The sequence below is a fragment of the Calliopsis andreniformis genome, unplaced genomic scaffold (genome assembly GCF_051401765.1).
Source record: "Calliopsis andreniformis isolate RMS-2024a unplaced genomic scaffold, iyCalAndr_principal scaffold0059, whole genome shotgun sequence".
NCBI classification, from domain to species: domain Eukaryota; kingdom Metazoa; phylum Arthropoda; class Insecta; order Hymenoptera; family Andrenidae; genus Calliopsis; species Calliopsis andreniformis.
Window position 1 is genome coordinate 130,850 of NW_027480468.1, and position 17,854 is coordinate 148,703.

Genomic DNA, 17,854 nt, shown 5'->3' on the forward strand with positions numbered 1-17,854 from the left:
TTGAGGATTGAGGATTGAGGATTGACGAATGAAGATTGAGGATCGAGAATTGATGATTGAGGATTGAGGATTGGGGATTGAGTGTTGATTACTGAGGGTTCAGGGTTGAGGGTTGAGGATTGAGGATTGCGGACTGAAGAGTGAGGATTGATGATTGATGATTGAAGATTGAGGATTGAGGATTGAGGATTGAGGATTGATGATTGATGGTTGAGGATTGAGGATTGTCGATTGAGGATTGAGGATTGGAGATTGAGTGTCGTGGACTGAGGACTGAGGACAGAGTGTTGAAGGTTGAGGATTGAGGACTGACGATTGAAGATTGAGGACTGAGTATTGAAAACTGAGAATTGAGGATATTCTATTGAGGATTGAAAATTGAGGGTTGAGGATTGAGGATTGAGGATTAAGGGTTGAGGATTGAAGGTTGAGGTTTGAGGATTGACGATAGAGGATTGAGGATTGGGGATTGAGAATTGAGTATTGATGGTTGAGGATTGACGATAGACGATTGAGGATTGAGGATTGAGGATTGAGGATTGAAGATTGAAGTTTGAGGATTGACGATTGAGGTTTGAGGTTTGAAGATTGAGAATTGTGTATTCATGTTTCAAGATTGAGGATTGAGGTTGAAGTTTTAGGATTTAGGATTGATAATTGAGGATTGTGGATTGGGCATTGAGGACTGAAGATTCAGGATTGAGGACTGAGGTATGAGGGTTGAAAGATTGAGGTTTGAGTATTGAGGATTGAGGATTGCGGTTTGAGTATTGAGGATTGAGGATTGAGGGTCGAGGATTGAAGATTGAGAATTGAGGATTGAGGATTGAGGATTGCGGATTGAGGATTGAGGATTGAGAATTGAGGATTGAGGATTGGGTATTGAGGATTGAGGATTGAAGATTGAGGATTGAGAATTGATAATTGAGGGTTGAGGATTGAGGATTGATTACTGAGGGTTGAGGGTTGAGGGTTGAGTATTGAGGATTGAACATTGAGGATTGAGTATTGACGATTGAGGATTGCGGATTGAGGATTGAGGGTTGAGGGTTGAGTGTCGAGAATTGAAGATTGAGTATTGAGGATTGAGGATTGAGGATTGCGGATTGAGGATTGAGGATTGAGAATTGAGGATTGATAATTGAGGATCGATGATTGAGCATTGAGGATTGAGGTTTGAATGTTGAGGATTGAGGATTAGGCATTGAATATTGAGGACTGAGGTTTGAGGACTGAGGATTGAGGATTGAGGGTTGAAGATTGAGGATTGAGGACTGACGATTGAAGATTGAGGACTGGGTATTGAAAAGTGAGAATTGAGGTTATTCTATTGAGGATTGAAAATTGAGGATTGAGGATTGAGGATTGATTACTGAGGGTTGAGGGTTGAGGGCTGAGGATTGAGGATTGAGGATTGAAGATTGAGGGTTGATGATTGATAATTGAAGATTGAGGACTGTGGATTCAGGAATGAGGGGTGTGGTTTGAGTGCTTAGAATTTATGATTGACAATTGACTATTGAGTATTGAGGCTTGAGGACTGAGGATTCAGGGTCGAGTATTGAGGATTGAGTATTGAGGATTGAGGATTGAGTATTGAGGATTGAGGATTGAAGCTTGAGTATTGAGGGTTGAAGATTGAGGATTGAGGATTGAGGATTGAGGATTGAGGATCAGGGCTGAGGGTTGAGGATTGAGGTTTGAGGACTGAGGGCTGAGGATTGAGGATTGAGAATTCAGGATTGAGGATTGAGGATTGAAGATTGAGGATTGGGTATAGAGGATTGAAGAATGAGGATTGATGTTAGATTATATAATCAAGGAACAAAAACAAGTATCGAAAGTATCGAAGGATACAGAAAGTGTTCTGTCTTGTTTCTATGGTTTTTTATTTACATTTGAATATATTCATGTGAGATCAGATATCGTACAGACTTCTTCCGTGCGTGGAGTTAAAAAATCAAATTTCTTTTTATTTAAAATTGTTCCATATTCCAACAGGTTATGGGCCCAGAATTCATTCTATAATAATTAAGTGTATCGCGTGTTAATTAGTTTAGTTTTTTTTTAATCAATTAAGTGTAAAATACTTTAAACTGCGTGACGATGGAGATGTCCAAAGACAGGAGAAACATTCAGCAATTCAGTGGTACGAAATACAACGCGTGGAAGCATAGAGTTCGTAATTTATTATATGAGCTCGATGTATTAAAAGTTCTTGACGAGCAACCACCGGTTCCTGTCACCGCAGTAGGGTCGAAGGCGGAACGCATTGCCAAATGCACTGTTGTGCAATATTTATCTGATACGCATTTGAAGTATGACACTCCGGGAAGTACAGCAAAATCAATTATATTAAGTTTAGATTCAGTGTATGAGAGTCAAAGTACGGCTACGGAATTATCCATTAGGAAAAAGCTATTAAGATTGAAAATGAAAAGTGACAGTTCGTTGAAAGATCATTTCGGGAAAACGAAATTATTTCAATTTTGTTATCTAGTTTGCCCGAAGTATATGATACGGTGTCAACTGTCATTGAGACGATGATGACAGAAGCGAGAATTACACTTGACACAGTTAAAAAGAGACTGTTGGATGATGAGACGAAAATTAAGAGCGAAAAGTTGGATACCAACGCGAAAATACTCCAAGCTGAAGTGAAAAATCAAAGACCACATAATTTTGGAAGTACACGCTTTAAAAGAGGAAGTAATAGAAGAGGTAACATTAGAAGAGGAAATACATTCAAGCCGAATAGACAATCTTTTACCGGAAAATGTCATCAGTGTGGAAGAACAGGACACAAGATTAAAGAGTGTTATTACTATAAAAAGAGGCACCAATACAGAGCAGAACAAAGAAACAAAAATCAAAATATACATACAATTCAGACGACGCAAGCTGTTACAAGCAACAACGTGTCGGGATATGCCTTTATGACCGGAGACTACCAGGTCATGAAAACTAGAAAATTAACATTTATCCTGGATTCTGGAGCATCGGATCATATAGTCAAAGAAGATAATGTATTTCCAAATATGACCATACTTGATCCACCCATCAGGATTTCGATAGCGAAGAATGGAGAATATATAACTGCATCGAAGTAGGGACAGATACCTGTGACTACTAATACGGGAATTGAAGGCGTTTTGGAGGACGTATTGTACTGCCCGGACGTGCCGTACAACTTACTATCCGTTAGAAAGTTGCAGCAAAAAGGAATGAGTATAACCTTCAATGAGAGGGGCGTCGAAATAATCAAAAACGGTAAAATGATGATGATTGGTAAGCATTCAAATAATTTAATATCTATAGATTTTGATGTCATTGAGAAAGGAGTAAATTCACTTAATTCTTATATTTCTAATAAGATAGTTAATAATTATGAATTATGGCATAGGCGCTTAGGGCATATAGGAAAGGCAAAATTTTTACAGTTGAAGAATAAGCAGGTGGTGGAAGATGTGACGTATCTTGAAAAAGTAATTCCAGACGATAATATATGTGAAGCTTGTATTAAAGGAAAACAAGCACAATTGCTATTTGAAAAGGCAAAAGATAAAAGTCACATTAGGCAGCCATTGTTTATTGTTCACACAGACGTTTGTGGACCGATCACTCCTTCTACAACTAATGATAAAAAGTATTTTATAACTTTCATAGATGAATTTACGAATTATTGTGTGACGTATTTACTTGAAAATAAATCAGATGCTTTTAGAATCTTTAAGGATTACGTTGCTAAAAGTGAAGCACGTTTTAATTTAAAGATTGTCAATTTATACTGTGGTAATGGCAAGGAATATTTATCTAATGAGATGAAAAATTATTGTATACAAAAGGGTATAAGCTATCACTTAACGGTTCCGCGAACTCCTCAGTTAAATGGTGTTGCAGAACGCATGAATAGAACTATAACTGAAAAAGCACGTGCGATGATAAACGGTGCAGGTTTAGGAAAAGAGTTCTGGGGAGAAACAGTTTTAACTGCTACATATTTAATTAATTTAACCCCATCGAAAGCTCTTAATGTTAATAAAACCCCATTTGAATTGTGGCATAATAAAAGGCCCAAATTGAAGTATTTAAAAGTGTTTGGTTCCACAGTGTATGTGCATGATAAAATTAGGAAATCGAAATTTGACGAAAAGTCTTATAAATGTATATTGGTAGGGTTTACACCAAATGGATACAAAGTGTGGAACGTAGAAAATGGGAAATTTGAGATAGTAAGAGATGTAATAGTTGATGAAATTAATTACTTAGAATCTCGGCCGGTAATAAAATAAATAGGTTTAAAACGTGGTTTATGTGAAACTGATGCATCTCGTGAAGTGCTGAAATCAGTAGATATACAGTGTGAAGTAAATAAATCTGATAATCAAAAATCAGGTGTGTTAAGAAGAAAAAAATCTGATAACAATAAATCAGATATGATAGAGCCGAGAATTAAAGTAATGGTAGATCAAGAGAAAAGTAAATCTGTAACTGAAACAGATGTAACAGGAGTATCGGGACCAGGAAATAATCAAGTGGTAGAATTAAAAGATAGTATAGAACCTAGAAGGAGTGATAGGATTAAGCGACGGTCTCCTATGTCATATAATGAATTTAATGATAACGATGATTATCTTTTATGCGCTCAATCGATAATTTGCAAAATACCCAACTCATTTGATGAAATTAAAACTAGAGATGACAGAGCTAAGTGGGAACAAGCTATTGCCGATGAAATAAACTCGTTAGTAATAAATAAAACTTGGAATTTGGTATCGAAGCCAAAGAATAAGAACATTGTTGATTGTAAATGGGTATTCACGATCAAAAATGATGAATTCGGAAATCCGTTAAAATACAAAGCTCGATTAGTGGCCCGTGGTTTCAGTCAGAAATATTTAGAAGATTATAATGACACATTTGCACCTGTAGCTAGAATGTCAAGCTTTAGATTTCTTATGGCTTTTGCTAATCAGCATAATTTGCTAGTGCATCAAATGGATGTTAAGACGGCATTTTTAAATGGTATTTTACGGGAAGAAATTTATATGCGAATTCCTGAAGGTGTTAAATGTGATAGTAACAATCAAGTGTGTAAATTCAATAAAGCTTTGTATGGTCTCAAGCAATCAGCCAGATGCTGGTTTGAGATGTTCGAAAAAGCTCTTCTAGAGAAAGGTTTCCGAAATTCATCAGCGGATCGTTGTATTTATATATTAGATAGAAAGAATATATTAAAGAATATATATGTGGTACTATATGTGGATGATCTAGTGATTATGACTGCTGAATCTGAGACAATGCAAAATTTCAAAAATTATTTGAAAAATAGATTTTGCATGACAGATTTAAATGAAATTAAGTTATTTCTAGGAATAAAAGTGGACAGAACTAATGGACAAGTAACATTGGATCAAAGTGCATATATTAAGACTGTTCTTATGAAATTTAATATGTTAGATTGCAAACCTGTAAGTACACCTGTTCCAAGTGTATTAGATCATATAGCTTTGAATACAGAAGAAGAATATAATGCACCTTGTCGTAATTTAATTGGATGCTTGATGTATATAATGATTTATACGAGACCCGATTTAAGTATAGCGGTAAATATTTTAAGTTGATATTCAAGTAAAAATAACAGAGAACTGTGGCAAAACCTTAAAAGGGTTCTGAGGTATCTTAAAGGGTCTGCTGATATTAAATTAACATACGTTAAAACTGATTATAAAAATCTATTTAGTGGATATGTCGATTCTGATTGGGGAGGTAATGAAAATACAGATCGTAAGAGCACAACGGGATATTTATTTAAGTTATATGAACAATGTACAATATGCTGGAATACGAAAAGGCAAACATCAGTGGCTGTCTCGTCCACAGAAGCAGAGTACATGGCTCTTTTTGAAGCTGTGAGAGAGGCATTATGGTTAAAATCCTTGGCAATCAGTATTAATATAAATGTCTTTGATGCAATAATAATTTACGAAGACAATATGGGTTGCATTAATATTGCGAGTAATCCAAGTAGCCATAAACGTTCAAAACATATAGACATAAAATACCACTTTTCAAGAGAACAAGTTGAAAAGAATGTAATAAAACTTGAATATATTCCTACAGGTGATCAACTAGCAGATGCTTTAACGAAGCTGTTGCCAGCAAGCAAATATTTGGAATTTAGAGCAAAAATGGGATTAGAATAATAAGATTAATATAAGCATAAAAATTATTATTATTTTGTATATAGTTTGTATGGTCTGGATGGGTTTTTCTGGGTTTCCCCATTCCCTTGCAACGAATGTTGGACCATTTGTATTTTGTTCCCAGAATTAGAGTCAAAATAAAACACAAGGTAGACAGTCTGTACGGTAATACTCGTAGTACACTTATTAGACTTATTAATGTACAATTAATATGAACAGCACCGACTTGTTTTTGAGGGGGCCTGTTAGATTATATAATCAAGGAACAAAAACAAGTATCGAAAGTATCGAAGGATACAGAATGTGTTCTGTCTTGTTTCTATGGTTTTTTATTTACTTTTGAATATATTCATGTGGGATCTGATATCGTACAGACTTCTTCCGTGCGTTGTGTTACAATTAAATTTCTTTTTATTTTAAATCGTTATCCCATATTACAACATTCGATAAATTCCATTTACCAACACTCATTATTACAAAAGAAAAAAAATAAATAATTGCAAGAAAATAGAAATATAAAGTATACTACAGCTAATAAAGAAAAAAAAACACGGAAAGTAGGCAAAAGTTAATAATACATAACAATCAAATAAAATTAATGCTATACTACTTGAATGTACTAAATAAAAGCTAATATAAACGTTAAAATGCTATAAATAAAATGAGTGAATCGTTAAAATACTATAAATATATGAATGAAACGTTAGAATACTATATATAAGATATTTAAAATACGTTAATAAAATGCTATACTCATTTACTATACTAAATAAAAACTAATATAAATCATAAAATACTATAAATAATTCTAAAATATTATAAAAACTACAACACTATAAATGTTAAAATACTATACTAAACTACTATTCTACAAGAAATACTATATTAAAATCGAAAATACACAAAATCAAAGAAATTAGCAATGAACACCTTAAACTCAAACGCATGGGAATATTGTGGTATCACCACGTAAATCAAATCACTCGTAAAACTTTGAACATCGAAATTTGATTTATCCTGCCTAAATGGTCGCTATTATGATATCAGTGGCGCAATTGCTCATATCCAACGGCTCCGCTCATTGGCTAAGCTGCCTGTACAAGCCAATATGGCGTCGAAATAGCTAGTGAATAGTTTAAAAATGCTCACCTCTAAATACGCATAACTTTTCAACCGCTGGATTCCTAAACTTAAAACTTGCATTTTTGGATTCCGCTCGTCCAGTATTATTAAAATATGTAAAAAAAAACCATTAATTTTTGTTTCCCCAAAGTAAAGTTCAGCCTAGCATTACTTTAATAAATCGGCATTTTTATATTCTTCTTCCTCGTTTTTTACTTTTTACAACTTAGACAATTCATTTAAAAATTTGAAAAAATTCCAAAATATGTGTCGGAATAGCTGACGTGTCCGTGATTTTTTTCATAATTTCCCATCTAATAGTTTAAGAGAAATTGGGCAATAACATAGAGACCTTGAGTTTCTTGTACAAGATTCGAGCACAGCGAGTAGGAAACACTACGCGTAGCTTGTGCGCTGTCACTGAACGGCCGATCGCTCGCTATCCGCGTTTTCTGATTGATCGATGTTTTTCGTTAATAACTCGTGAACAAAGCTTCAGAGAACATTTCTGTAAAGGAAAAGGTTGTTTAGAATCACACCAGGAATCTCCCCTTTTCGGCTCCGCCACCTTATGTGGGACACCCTGTATAAATGATGATAGTGGAGATTAATTGTTCATCCAGTTCCTGATCCTGAATTGAATAAGTTTCTTAATAATAATAAGATAATTGAAGGGGGTAGTAATCAAAATCTTATATTATTTATACGAGGAAATGCCATATCTGGTGCTCCAATTATTAAAGAGATTAATCAATTTCCAAATCCTCCAATTATAAATGGTATAACTATAAAAAAAATTATAATGAAAGCATGGGATGTTACAACAGAATTATAAATTTGATCGTTTTTAATTCATGTACCAGGATTTCTTAATTCTAAACGAATAATAAATCTTATGGATGATCCAATTATTCCTGATCATATAGCGAATATAGAATATAATATTCCAATGTTTTTATGATTAGTAGAGTATATCCATTTCCTAATTCATAAAAAAATTAAGATTTACGTAGTTATTTTATATATTTAATTTTGAAGATTAATACATTCAATTAACTTAAAATCTCATTGAAAGTATTATGGCTGATTAAAAGGAATAAATTGTAAATTTATTAATGAAATCAAAATTTCTAATACTAAATATATATAGAGAGAATAGATATTAAGTTTACATATTAAATTGACATTATAAGCATTTTAATTTAGTAAATATAATTATTACAATAAATAAAGAGTTAAATTGATAATGAAATAAATGAATATTTATTTCTATAATTTAATGAAAAATATTAAATTGCAAATATAAAAATAAAAAAATTAATTTTTTAGAAATTAAATACTAAAATAAATATATATAATTCTAAGAATAATTATTATGATGTTTGATGATATTAGAATTCATATATATAAACGTTTGTATTTTAAAAATGTATTAGAATAATTTTTATTAAATAAATTATTATTAATGAAATTTAAATAATTTCAGGTTATAGTAAGTCTTGCAATTGCAATAATAATAGAAAGTACATAGTTGAAACGTTTGAATTTAATTAATAAATTTTTTAAAGTTATTCATTTTATAAAAAATACCCTTATGGGAGGGATAAGTATATATGTTAATAAAGAATAAAAAAATATAAGTTTGGAATTAGTTCTACGAATTATGTATATATGTGTTTGTTGTTCCTCTTGAGGTTACAATTTTCTCCCTCTTCTCTTACCCGAGCCTCCTCTCTCTGCCATTCTACATCTTACACCGATTTATGATTTATGTCTTACGACGGAAGTTTGGGAAGTGTTAATCGCCGATTTTAATAAAACTTTATACAATTATTCTATGGTCCTACCTAAGAATTTTGCCATACAAAGTAGCTGCCCATACGCACTTTTAAGGGAGAAACTACCCCTTAAAACCAAATTGCCCCTTTCCTTTCGGTGCTTATAGCTCGCAAAGTGTAAGCGCTATAAAAAAATGCTCTATACAAAAGTTTTACTGTTTTTCAGGACCTATAAAATGGCTTTAAAAAAATTTTGAAAGAACGCATTGTTTATAAAAATGCAATATCCCGCCCCCCCCCCCTTTTTCTGACAAAAAATGTTTTTATTTCAGATAAATGAAGGGCTTTTAACGAATAACGATAACGACAGCACGCAAAAATCAGAATAAAAAATATAATAATTGAATATTTACTTCCATTCACCGTACCAATAAGAACGAATATTATGCTACGCAGAAATGATGCAGCGCTTTTGTATACAAGAAATGGAATAATTGTATATCGCTATACAATGCAGAATTCACAACAAAATGCTCTTTATTTATCCGAAATAAAAACATTTTTTGTTAGAAAATAGGGGGGAGGGGAAATTGAATCTTTAAAAACAATGCGTTTTTTCAAAATTTTTTTAAAGCCATTTTATAGGACATGAAAAGCAGCAAAACTTTTGTATGAAACGTTTTTCTATAGCGCTTTTACGTTGCGAACTATAAGCACCGAAAGGAGAAGGACGACTTGAATTAAAGAGGTAGCTTCTCCCTTAAAAGTGCGTATGGGCAGCTTCTTTCTACGGCAAGATTCTTAGGTAGGACCATAGAATAATTGTATAAAGTTTCATTAAAATCGGCGATTAACACTTCCCAAACTTCCGTCGTAAGACGTAGATCATAAATAGGTGTAAGATGTAGAATGTGAGAGAGAGGAGGCTAGGGTATGAGAAGAGGGAGAAAATTGTGACCTCAAGGGGAACAATAAACACATATATACATAATTTATAGAACTAATTCCAAACTTATATTTTTTTATTCTTTAACATATATATTTGTCCCTCCCATAAGGGTATTATTTATAAAATGAATAACTTTAAAAAATTTATTAATTAAACTCAAACGTTTCAACTATGTACTTTCTATTATTATTGAAATTTCAAGACTTACTATAACCTGAAATTATTTAAATTTCGTTAATAATAATTTATTTAATAAAAATTATTCTAATACATTTTTAAAATATAAACGTTTATATATATGAATTCTAATATCATCAAATATCACAATAATTATTCTTAGAATTATATATATTTATTTTGACACTTAATTTCTAAAAAATTAATTTTTTTATTTTTGTATTTGCAATTTAATATTTTTCATTAAATTATAGAAATAAATATTCATTTATTTTATTATCAATTTAACTCTTTATTTATTATAATAATTGTATTTTCTAAATTAAAATACTTATAATGACAATTTAATATTTAAATTTGATATCTATTCTCTCCCTATATATTTAGTATTAGAAATTTTCATTTCATTAATAAATTTACAATTTATTCCTCTTAATCAGCCATAATACTCTCAATGAGATTTTAAGTTAATTGAAACTATTAATCTTCTAAATTAAATATATAAAATAATTATATAAAACTTAATTTTTTTATGAATTAAAAAATGAATATACTTAACTAATCATAAAAACATTGGAATATTATATTTTATATTCGCTATATGATCAGGAATAATTGGATCATCGTTAAGATTAATTATTCGATTTGAATTAGGAAATCCTGGTACATGAAGTAAAAATGATCAAATTTATAATTCTGTTGTAACATCCCATGCTTTCATTATAATCTTTTTTATAGTTACACCGTTTATAATTGGAGGATTAGGAAATTGATTAATCTCTTTAATAATTGGTGCACCAGATATGGCATTTCCTCGTATAAATAAAAAAAATTTTGATTACTGCCCCCTTCAATTATCTTATTATAATTAGGAAACGTATTGAATTGAGGATCAGGAACTGGATGAACAATTTATCCTCCACTATATCACCCATATATATCACCCATCTTCCTTAACAGACATAACAACTTTTTCAATACATATTGCAGGAATTTCATGAATTATACTGTCCAACACGAGTTTTACCTTTCAATATCCACTGTGTGATCCTCGTAGATTACCCTGTCCGAAATACGAATCCGGAAACGGAATTGGTCCATCACCCTCAGTTATGAAAAAACAGGATTTGAAGATAAACGCAATTCTTAAACTTTGAAAAATTATTGTGTTTAAACGGTAATAGTTATTCAGTTGATTTTTGTGTCAGATTATTCAGTGAACATTCCCAAACAAAATGACATGCATTGTTACTGGACTGTAAACATTTAAAAATGTTTAAACAAAGAACAAATGCAAAAGGACACCCGAAATGCACCAATCTTGGCAGATATTGTTCAATTTGCTTAAAAAACTAAGGGCCTAGGAGAAAATCTGACCCAGCCACGCGATGCAGCCGACATTTTTACTTCGGAATGCATCGACAGAAATTGTATATCCCATTTTAGACATAATAATCCGAATGATGTTCATAATAATCATACCAACAAGCATAATAATCATAGTAATCGTCATAATAACCACAATAATCATAATAACAATAATAATAATCATAATAATCGTAGTAATACTTATGCTAACTATAATAATCACAATAATCATAATAATAATCTTAACAATCATAATAATCATAGTAGTAACTGTAATAACCATTATAATCATAACAATCGTAATAATAAAACGAATAATCATGGAAATAATCATAATAATCACTATAATAGCCACAATAATTTGAGTAATCATTAAACCATAATAACCTTAATGATGATCATAATATTCACCATAATCATACTAAGAACCATAATAATCATAATAATCATAATAATAACCATAACAAACTTGGAAATAATCATAATAGCCATTATAATAGCCATAATAAGCATAATAATCATAATAGCCATTTTAATCTGAATGATGATCATAATAATCATACTAACAACAATAATAATTATAGTAATCGTCATCATAACCACAATAATCATAATAATCATAATAATAATCATAATAACCATAGCAATAATCATAACAGTCATAATAACGATAGTAATAATTATACTAACTATAATAATCATAACAATCGTAATAATAAGTAGAGTAATCATGAAAACTATTTTAATAACCATTATTACAGTCATAATAATCATAATAATCATAATAACCAGAATAATCATAGTAGCAATAATAATCTTAACGGTGATCATAATTATCATACTAAGATCCATAATAATCACAATAATCATAGTAATAACCTTAACAATCATAATAATCATAGTAATAACTGTAATAACCATAATAATCATACCAATCGTACGAATAAAACGAATAATCATGGAAGTAATCTTAATAATCATTATAATAGCCATAGTCATCATAATAATCATAATAGCCACAGTAACCTTAATGATGATCATAATAATCATAGTAATCATACTAAAAACCATAATAACCATATTAATCATAATAATATACATAATATACCTGGAAATAACCATAATGACCATTATAAATACATAAGAAACATAATAATCATAATAGACATAATAATCTTAATGATGATCATAATAATTATTCTAACAACCATAATAATCATAATAATCATTATAATAACCACTATAATCATAATAACCATAATAATAATAATAATAATAATAATAATAATAATAATATTAATAACCATAATAACCATAATAACCATAATAACCATAATAATCATAATAATCATAATAATAATAATACATCATAGCAATCATAATAATTGCGATAATAATCATAATAACCACGATAATAATCACAATAATAATCGTAATAAATATAATAATCATAATAATAATAGTAATAACTGTAATAACCGTATCAATGATAACAATCGTAATAATAAACTGAATAATCATTGCAATCGTTATAATAGACAGAATAATCATTGAAATAATATTAATAATCATTATAATAGCCATAATAATCATAATAATTATTGTCACAATAATAACCTTAGTGATGATCGTAATAATCATAGTAATCATAGTAATTTTTATAAACAATTCAATGCCCATTTTTATGGCAAGAGATCGATTCATTTCTTAAAAAGTGCACTACTTCCAGGATCGATTAAAAAGAATAATCCTACATACTTCCAAAGCCAGTTGTACATAGATCACAAAATCTTTTGATCTTTTGTTCCAAGACTCATACATGGCGAGAAATTCGTCCTCCCATGGGGGTGTTTTAAAAAAGCTGTTTTCGACGAAGGGCCCCGTCGCCGCCATTTTGTATGGAAATGAAAATAAAAATATTGCTTTTCATACTTCAATATGTGTTGAGTAAACCCTCTGAAAAGAAATTCTACTCCGTTTGTCATACTCTCAAAATAAATTGTCAAATTTAGGGCTTCTTTTCTGCGTCTAGAGTGGTTTTACCCCTTAAGTAGATGAAATTAGTTATTTTGAAATGATAGACTGTGTATGTGTGTATGTGTAAAATTATTCAATTTTTTTCAACAAAAGGATTTAAAATATTTTTTAGAAAAAATGTGATTGAGTACATGAAATTAGTTATTTGAAATATAATAAAATTTTAAAAATTATATATATATTAGTTGCACTTGTTCCGAATTGATTTATAGAAATGTAAGTATAGAGTGGGAAGGTAGAATGCAATAGGTAACTAAGTACATGAAATTAAAATTTAATGTTAATATTTATTAAACTTTTTTCTTCACTATTATTTAAATGCGTAAAATCACAATAGAATTTTATACAATATTAGATATAAGCATTGTAAACAAGAATATTTAAAGCACACGCTAGTAGTTCACAATCAATCAAAGAATCGTCGTCGAAATATTTACTGTTACATATCATATTAGCAATACATGACAAGTTCGTTTTTGGTGTGACACCATTTTGTTTCAAAACATTTACGAAATTTATAAACTGAATATTAATACGATGCGTATTTTCATATAGTTGGGACCGCATAAGATTAATACATTTTACATGATTGAATAAATTATTCAACGTTTCCATAGTGTAATATAAGGAGATACTGGCTAGACTTAATTTTATAAGCTTAACATTATGAATTTTGGTAAATTCTATTACAAATTCTTCAATCCATATTGGTGGGGAATCTGAATTCACGGATAGAACACATTCTTTAATTTCTTCACGTTTTTCAATGAGTGCATCCCATATTGGTACAGGTAATAGAAGTTGAGTGCCCCGATTATCACCAAGAATAATTTCAACGGTTGATATGGGTCCAACTGCGATTCCAATTTCTAAATATTCATAGGATGTTGCTGTCAGCGGGTAGCTACTTCCCATGATACGAACAGGGCATGGGTGTGACGGTTTGAAAGTAGAATTAGATCTAGAAGAAATCAATTTTTTTTATAAGATACATATAAATTTAATATTTTAATTTAAAGATTAAGAGTAAGATTAATACATACTGTGGGATTGGAAGATTTCTGCTAAATCAAGCTCGTGTATATGATAATGTAAGTATATACAGGGTGTAACAAAAATGTCGCAGTTCCTTAAAAGGGGTGATTCAGGGGGTGATTCGAAACAACTCTTTCCTTAGCGAAAATGTAAGATGTGGCTTCGTTAACGAGTTATTAATGAAAAACACCGGCCAATGAGAGCGCGAGTTTGCCGTCCGAGCGACTGCGGTAGCGTTGGATACGCGCTAGGCGCTACTGTTGTACTCCGAACAAGAAAGTCGGCATGCGTCGAAGGAAATAGCATTAGTATGAAAATATTTGCATAACGTATAAACGAAAAAGCAATGCAACAAAAGAAATGAACGGAAAATTGGAGAATTAATGTTGAAGATAGAAACGTTGAAAGTAGTCTGCGTTATATTTAAAAAATAATAATCATTAATGAATTAAATGCAATTCATCTGTAGTTTGTAAATCTGTGTCACTGGGTCACTGTACCGATACTGGTCATCGACCGTCGAAATGGTTTATGGTAGGGTAGAATTTTTCCAAGAAAGCTCCTTGTACCCCCCACGTAGTTTAAGTACCTCAGACCTTCCTTGTTCGGACACTCCGAGATCATGTCTCCTTCGAAACCAAAGCAATAAAGCCATAAATTACCTAAACGCCTGCCCTAGCATAAACCATTTCGACGGTCGATGACCGAGATCGGTACAGTGACCCAGTGACACAGGTTTACAAACTACAGGTGAAGTTTGTTCTCCTCTTCCTTTATTTTTTGTTGTATTGCTTTTTCGTTTATACGTTATGCGAATAAGAAATTTAGGTATTCGTGTTTTTACGTTGCACGTAGTTTTCCTCGATTTTAAGTAATTATTCACTTCAAGTGATAAACAAAAAAAGGACTCGGTATTATTTATTATGTCGCTTTCAGTTTTCATACTAATGCTATTTTCTTCGATGTATGACGACTTTCTTGTTCGGAGTCCAACCGTAGCATCTAGGGCGCCTACTCAACACTACCGCGGTCGCTCGGACGGCAAACTCGCGCTCTCATTGGCCGGTGTTTTTCATTAATAACTCGTTAACGAAGCCACATCTTACATTTTCGCTAAGGAAAGAGTTGTTTCAAATCACCCCCTGAATCACCCCTTTTAAGGAACTGCAACTTTTTTGTTACACCCTGTATATATTTGTATAATCACTGGAAATATAATATTACTAAATGAATTAGACTAAATATTTTAATAATCCACACAATATTCTACGCCTTAACTTCTGATCTGTGCCCTATGGCTTACCAATCCACTCTGCCGAATTTTCCTTCATCCCGCACCGTCGACACCACTCATTTCTTTCATGCTCTGTCTCACTCACGACCCAAACCTAAACAATAAATCTAAAGCTATCTCCAAGGGTTTGGGACACGGTTCTGCTGACCATCGCCACTCGCCTGCAAAACACCAACGTCCCAAATGGCCCAGTCATAAACTACTTAAGTCTAAATGTTTTTAAACATAACATAATCTTATCGAACCCCACACTCGGCCATCCTGCGAGAATATCTGACCTCAGATATTGTGTTATTCATTACAAGTTTCTTCAGTGTCACTATACAAATCATCGCTATTTTCACTCACCCATGGTTTAATATAGTCTACTGCTGTAGATGTCTGACGTGGCCCTTCATGTTCACCAACTTTTGTTACAATATAACGATCGTTCCGTAACACTTTTGCTAGCTCGTAAGGCCCGAAGTATTTCGCTGCGAATTTCAGACCTGGACCCTGTTGAGTTCGCTTAATTGCAACTAGATCGCCCTCTCGATATTTTCTACCTTCTATTCTTTTTTTATTAAAAGATTTCCTATTCTCCTGCTGAATTTTTAATATATTCTGTCGCGCCTCTTCCCGCAATTCGTCTCGATTTTCTTGAAATACATTTTCCCATTCGCACTCAAGCAACTCTACTATCTGAGGATCGTCCCGATATCTAGGGTCTATTCCATATAATATCTGAAATGGTGTCGTTTTTATACTTCGGCTCGGAGTAGTATTAAAACACCTTTGACACATGTCCAAGAATTTATACCACTCGTCAGTTTTCGGCGCTGACAGTTTGGTTAATAACGGTATTAGCGTACGATTGACCCGTTTTACCTGACTGTTTGCCCGCAGCATACCTGTAGTAGTAAACACGTGTTCTATACGTTCGTATTTACAAAAATCCTGAAACGCAGTTCATGTGAACGCGGCAACTCTATCTGAAATAATCCTTCGAGGATTTCCAAAAAGAATCGCCCGTTTTCTTAAATGGTCTATTACTTCTGTCGAATTACAACTTTTTGTGGCGTAAAGCCACACAAATTTTGAAAACGCATCGATAACAACGAAGATATAATGGTATCTTTTCTTTGTCGATGGGAGCAGCCCTAAGTGATCCACATGGAAAGTATCTAACGGCACATGGCCTTTACTTATCGCAAATAAAAACTCCTCCTGTCTACCTTCCTTTCTTTCTGCAAGTATACAATCAACGCAACTTCGCAGCACTTTGTCTATTTTCTCCCTCATATTCCGAAACCAATAATTCCTTTTTAATAAGGCTTCGGTTTTTCCGGATGCGAAATGACCGTTTTCGTGAGCGCGTCTAATTATTTGGGTCTGCATTGACCTTGGCACTAAAACACGTATATCCCCATCAATTTCTTTGAATAAGATGCCACCCCTAATTTTAAAACCCTCAGCTTGTCCTGGCTCTACCAGCTCGAATATTTTCTGGATACTTGGGTCCTCCTGCTGTGATTTTCTTAACCTACCGCTCATGCTACTTTCGCTCTCACCTACTAGCAAGCACGATGGAAGAGGGTTCCGACTCAAGGCGTCCACGTGCATAAGGTTTTTACCCGGACGGTGTTCAATAGTGTACTGGAATTCCTCCACTAACAATGCCCACCGCGCGACACGTACTGACAAGTCCTTTTTCCGCATTGTTAAAGCGAACGCTCGGCAATCTGTAATTATTTTGAAAGGTATCCCCAACAAATAGACGCGAAATTTCTTCAGGGATTTTATAATCGCCAGAACTTCTAATTCGTAACTCGCATAACGCTCTTCCGCTGGCGTTGTTTTACCGCCTGCAAAATGTATTGGGTATAATTTACCATCACAATCGTCTTTT

The 17,854-nt window shown here is 32.3% G+C and overlaps 1 protein-coding gene across 1 annotated transcript; it reads right to left on the minus strand.

Moving 5' to 3' along the window:
- Positions 1-13,988: 13,988 nt before the first annotated feature.
- LOC143187571 (uncharacterized) lies at positions 13,989-16,454 on the minus strand. The gene is made up of 3 exons (XM_076391800.1): positions 16,315-16,454; positions 15,976-16,227; positions 13,989-14,598 (listed from the first exon to the last, which is right to left on the minus strand). Exon 3 carries the CDS (start codon positions 14,550-14,552, stop codon positions 13,989-13,991), a length of 564 nt encoding a protein of 187 aa, XP_076247915.1. The 5' UTR covers positions 14,553-14,598; positions 15,976-16,227; positions 16,315-16,454.
- Between the last annotated feature and the right edge of the window lie 1,400 nt (positions 16,455-17,854).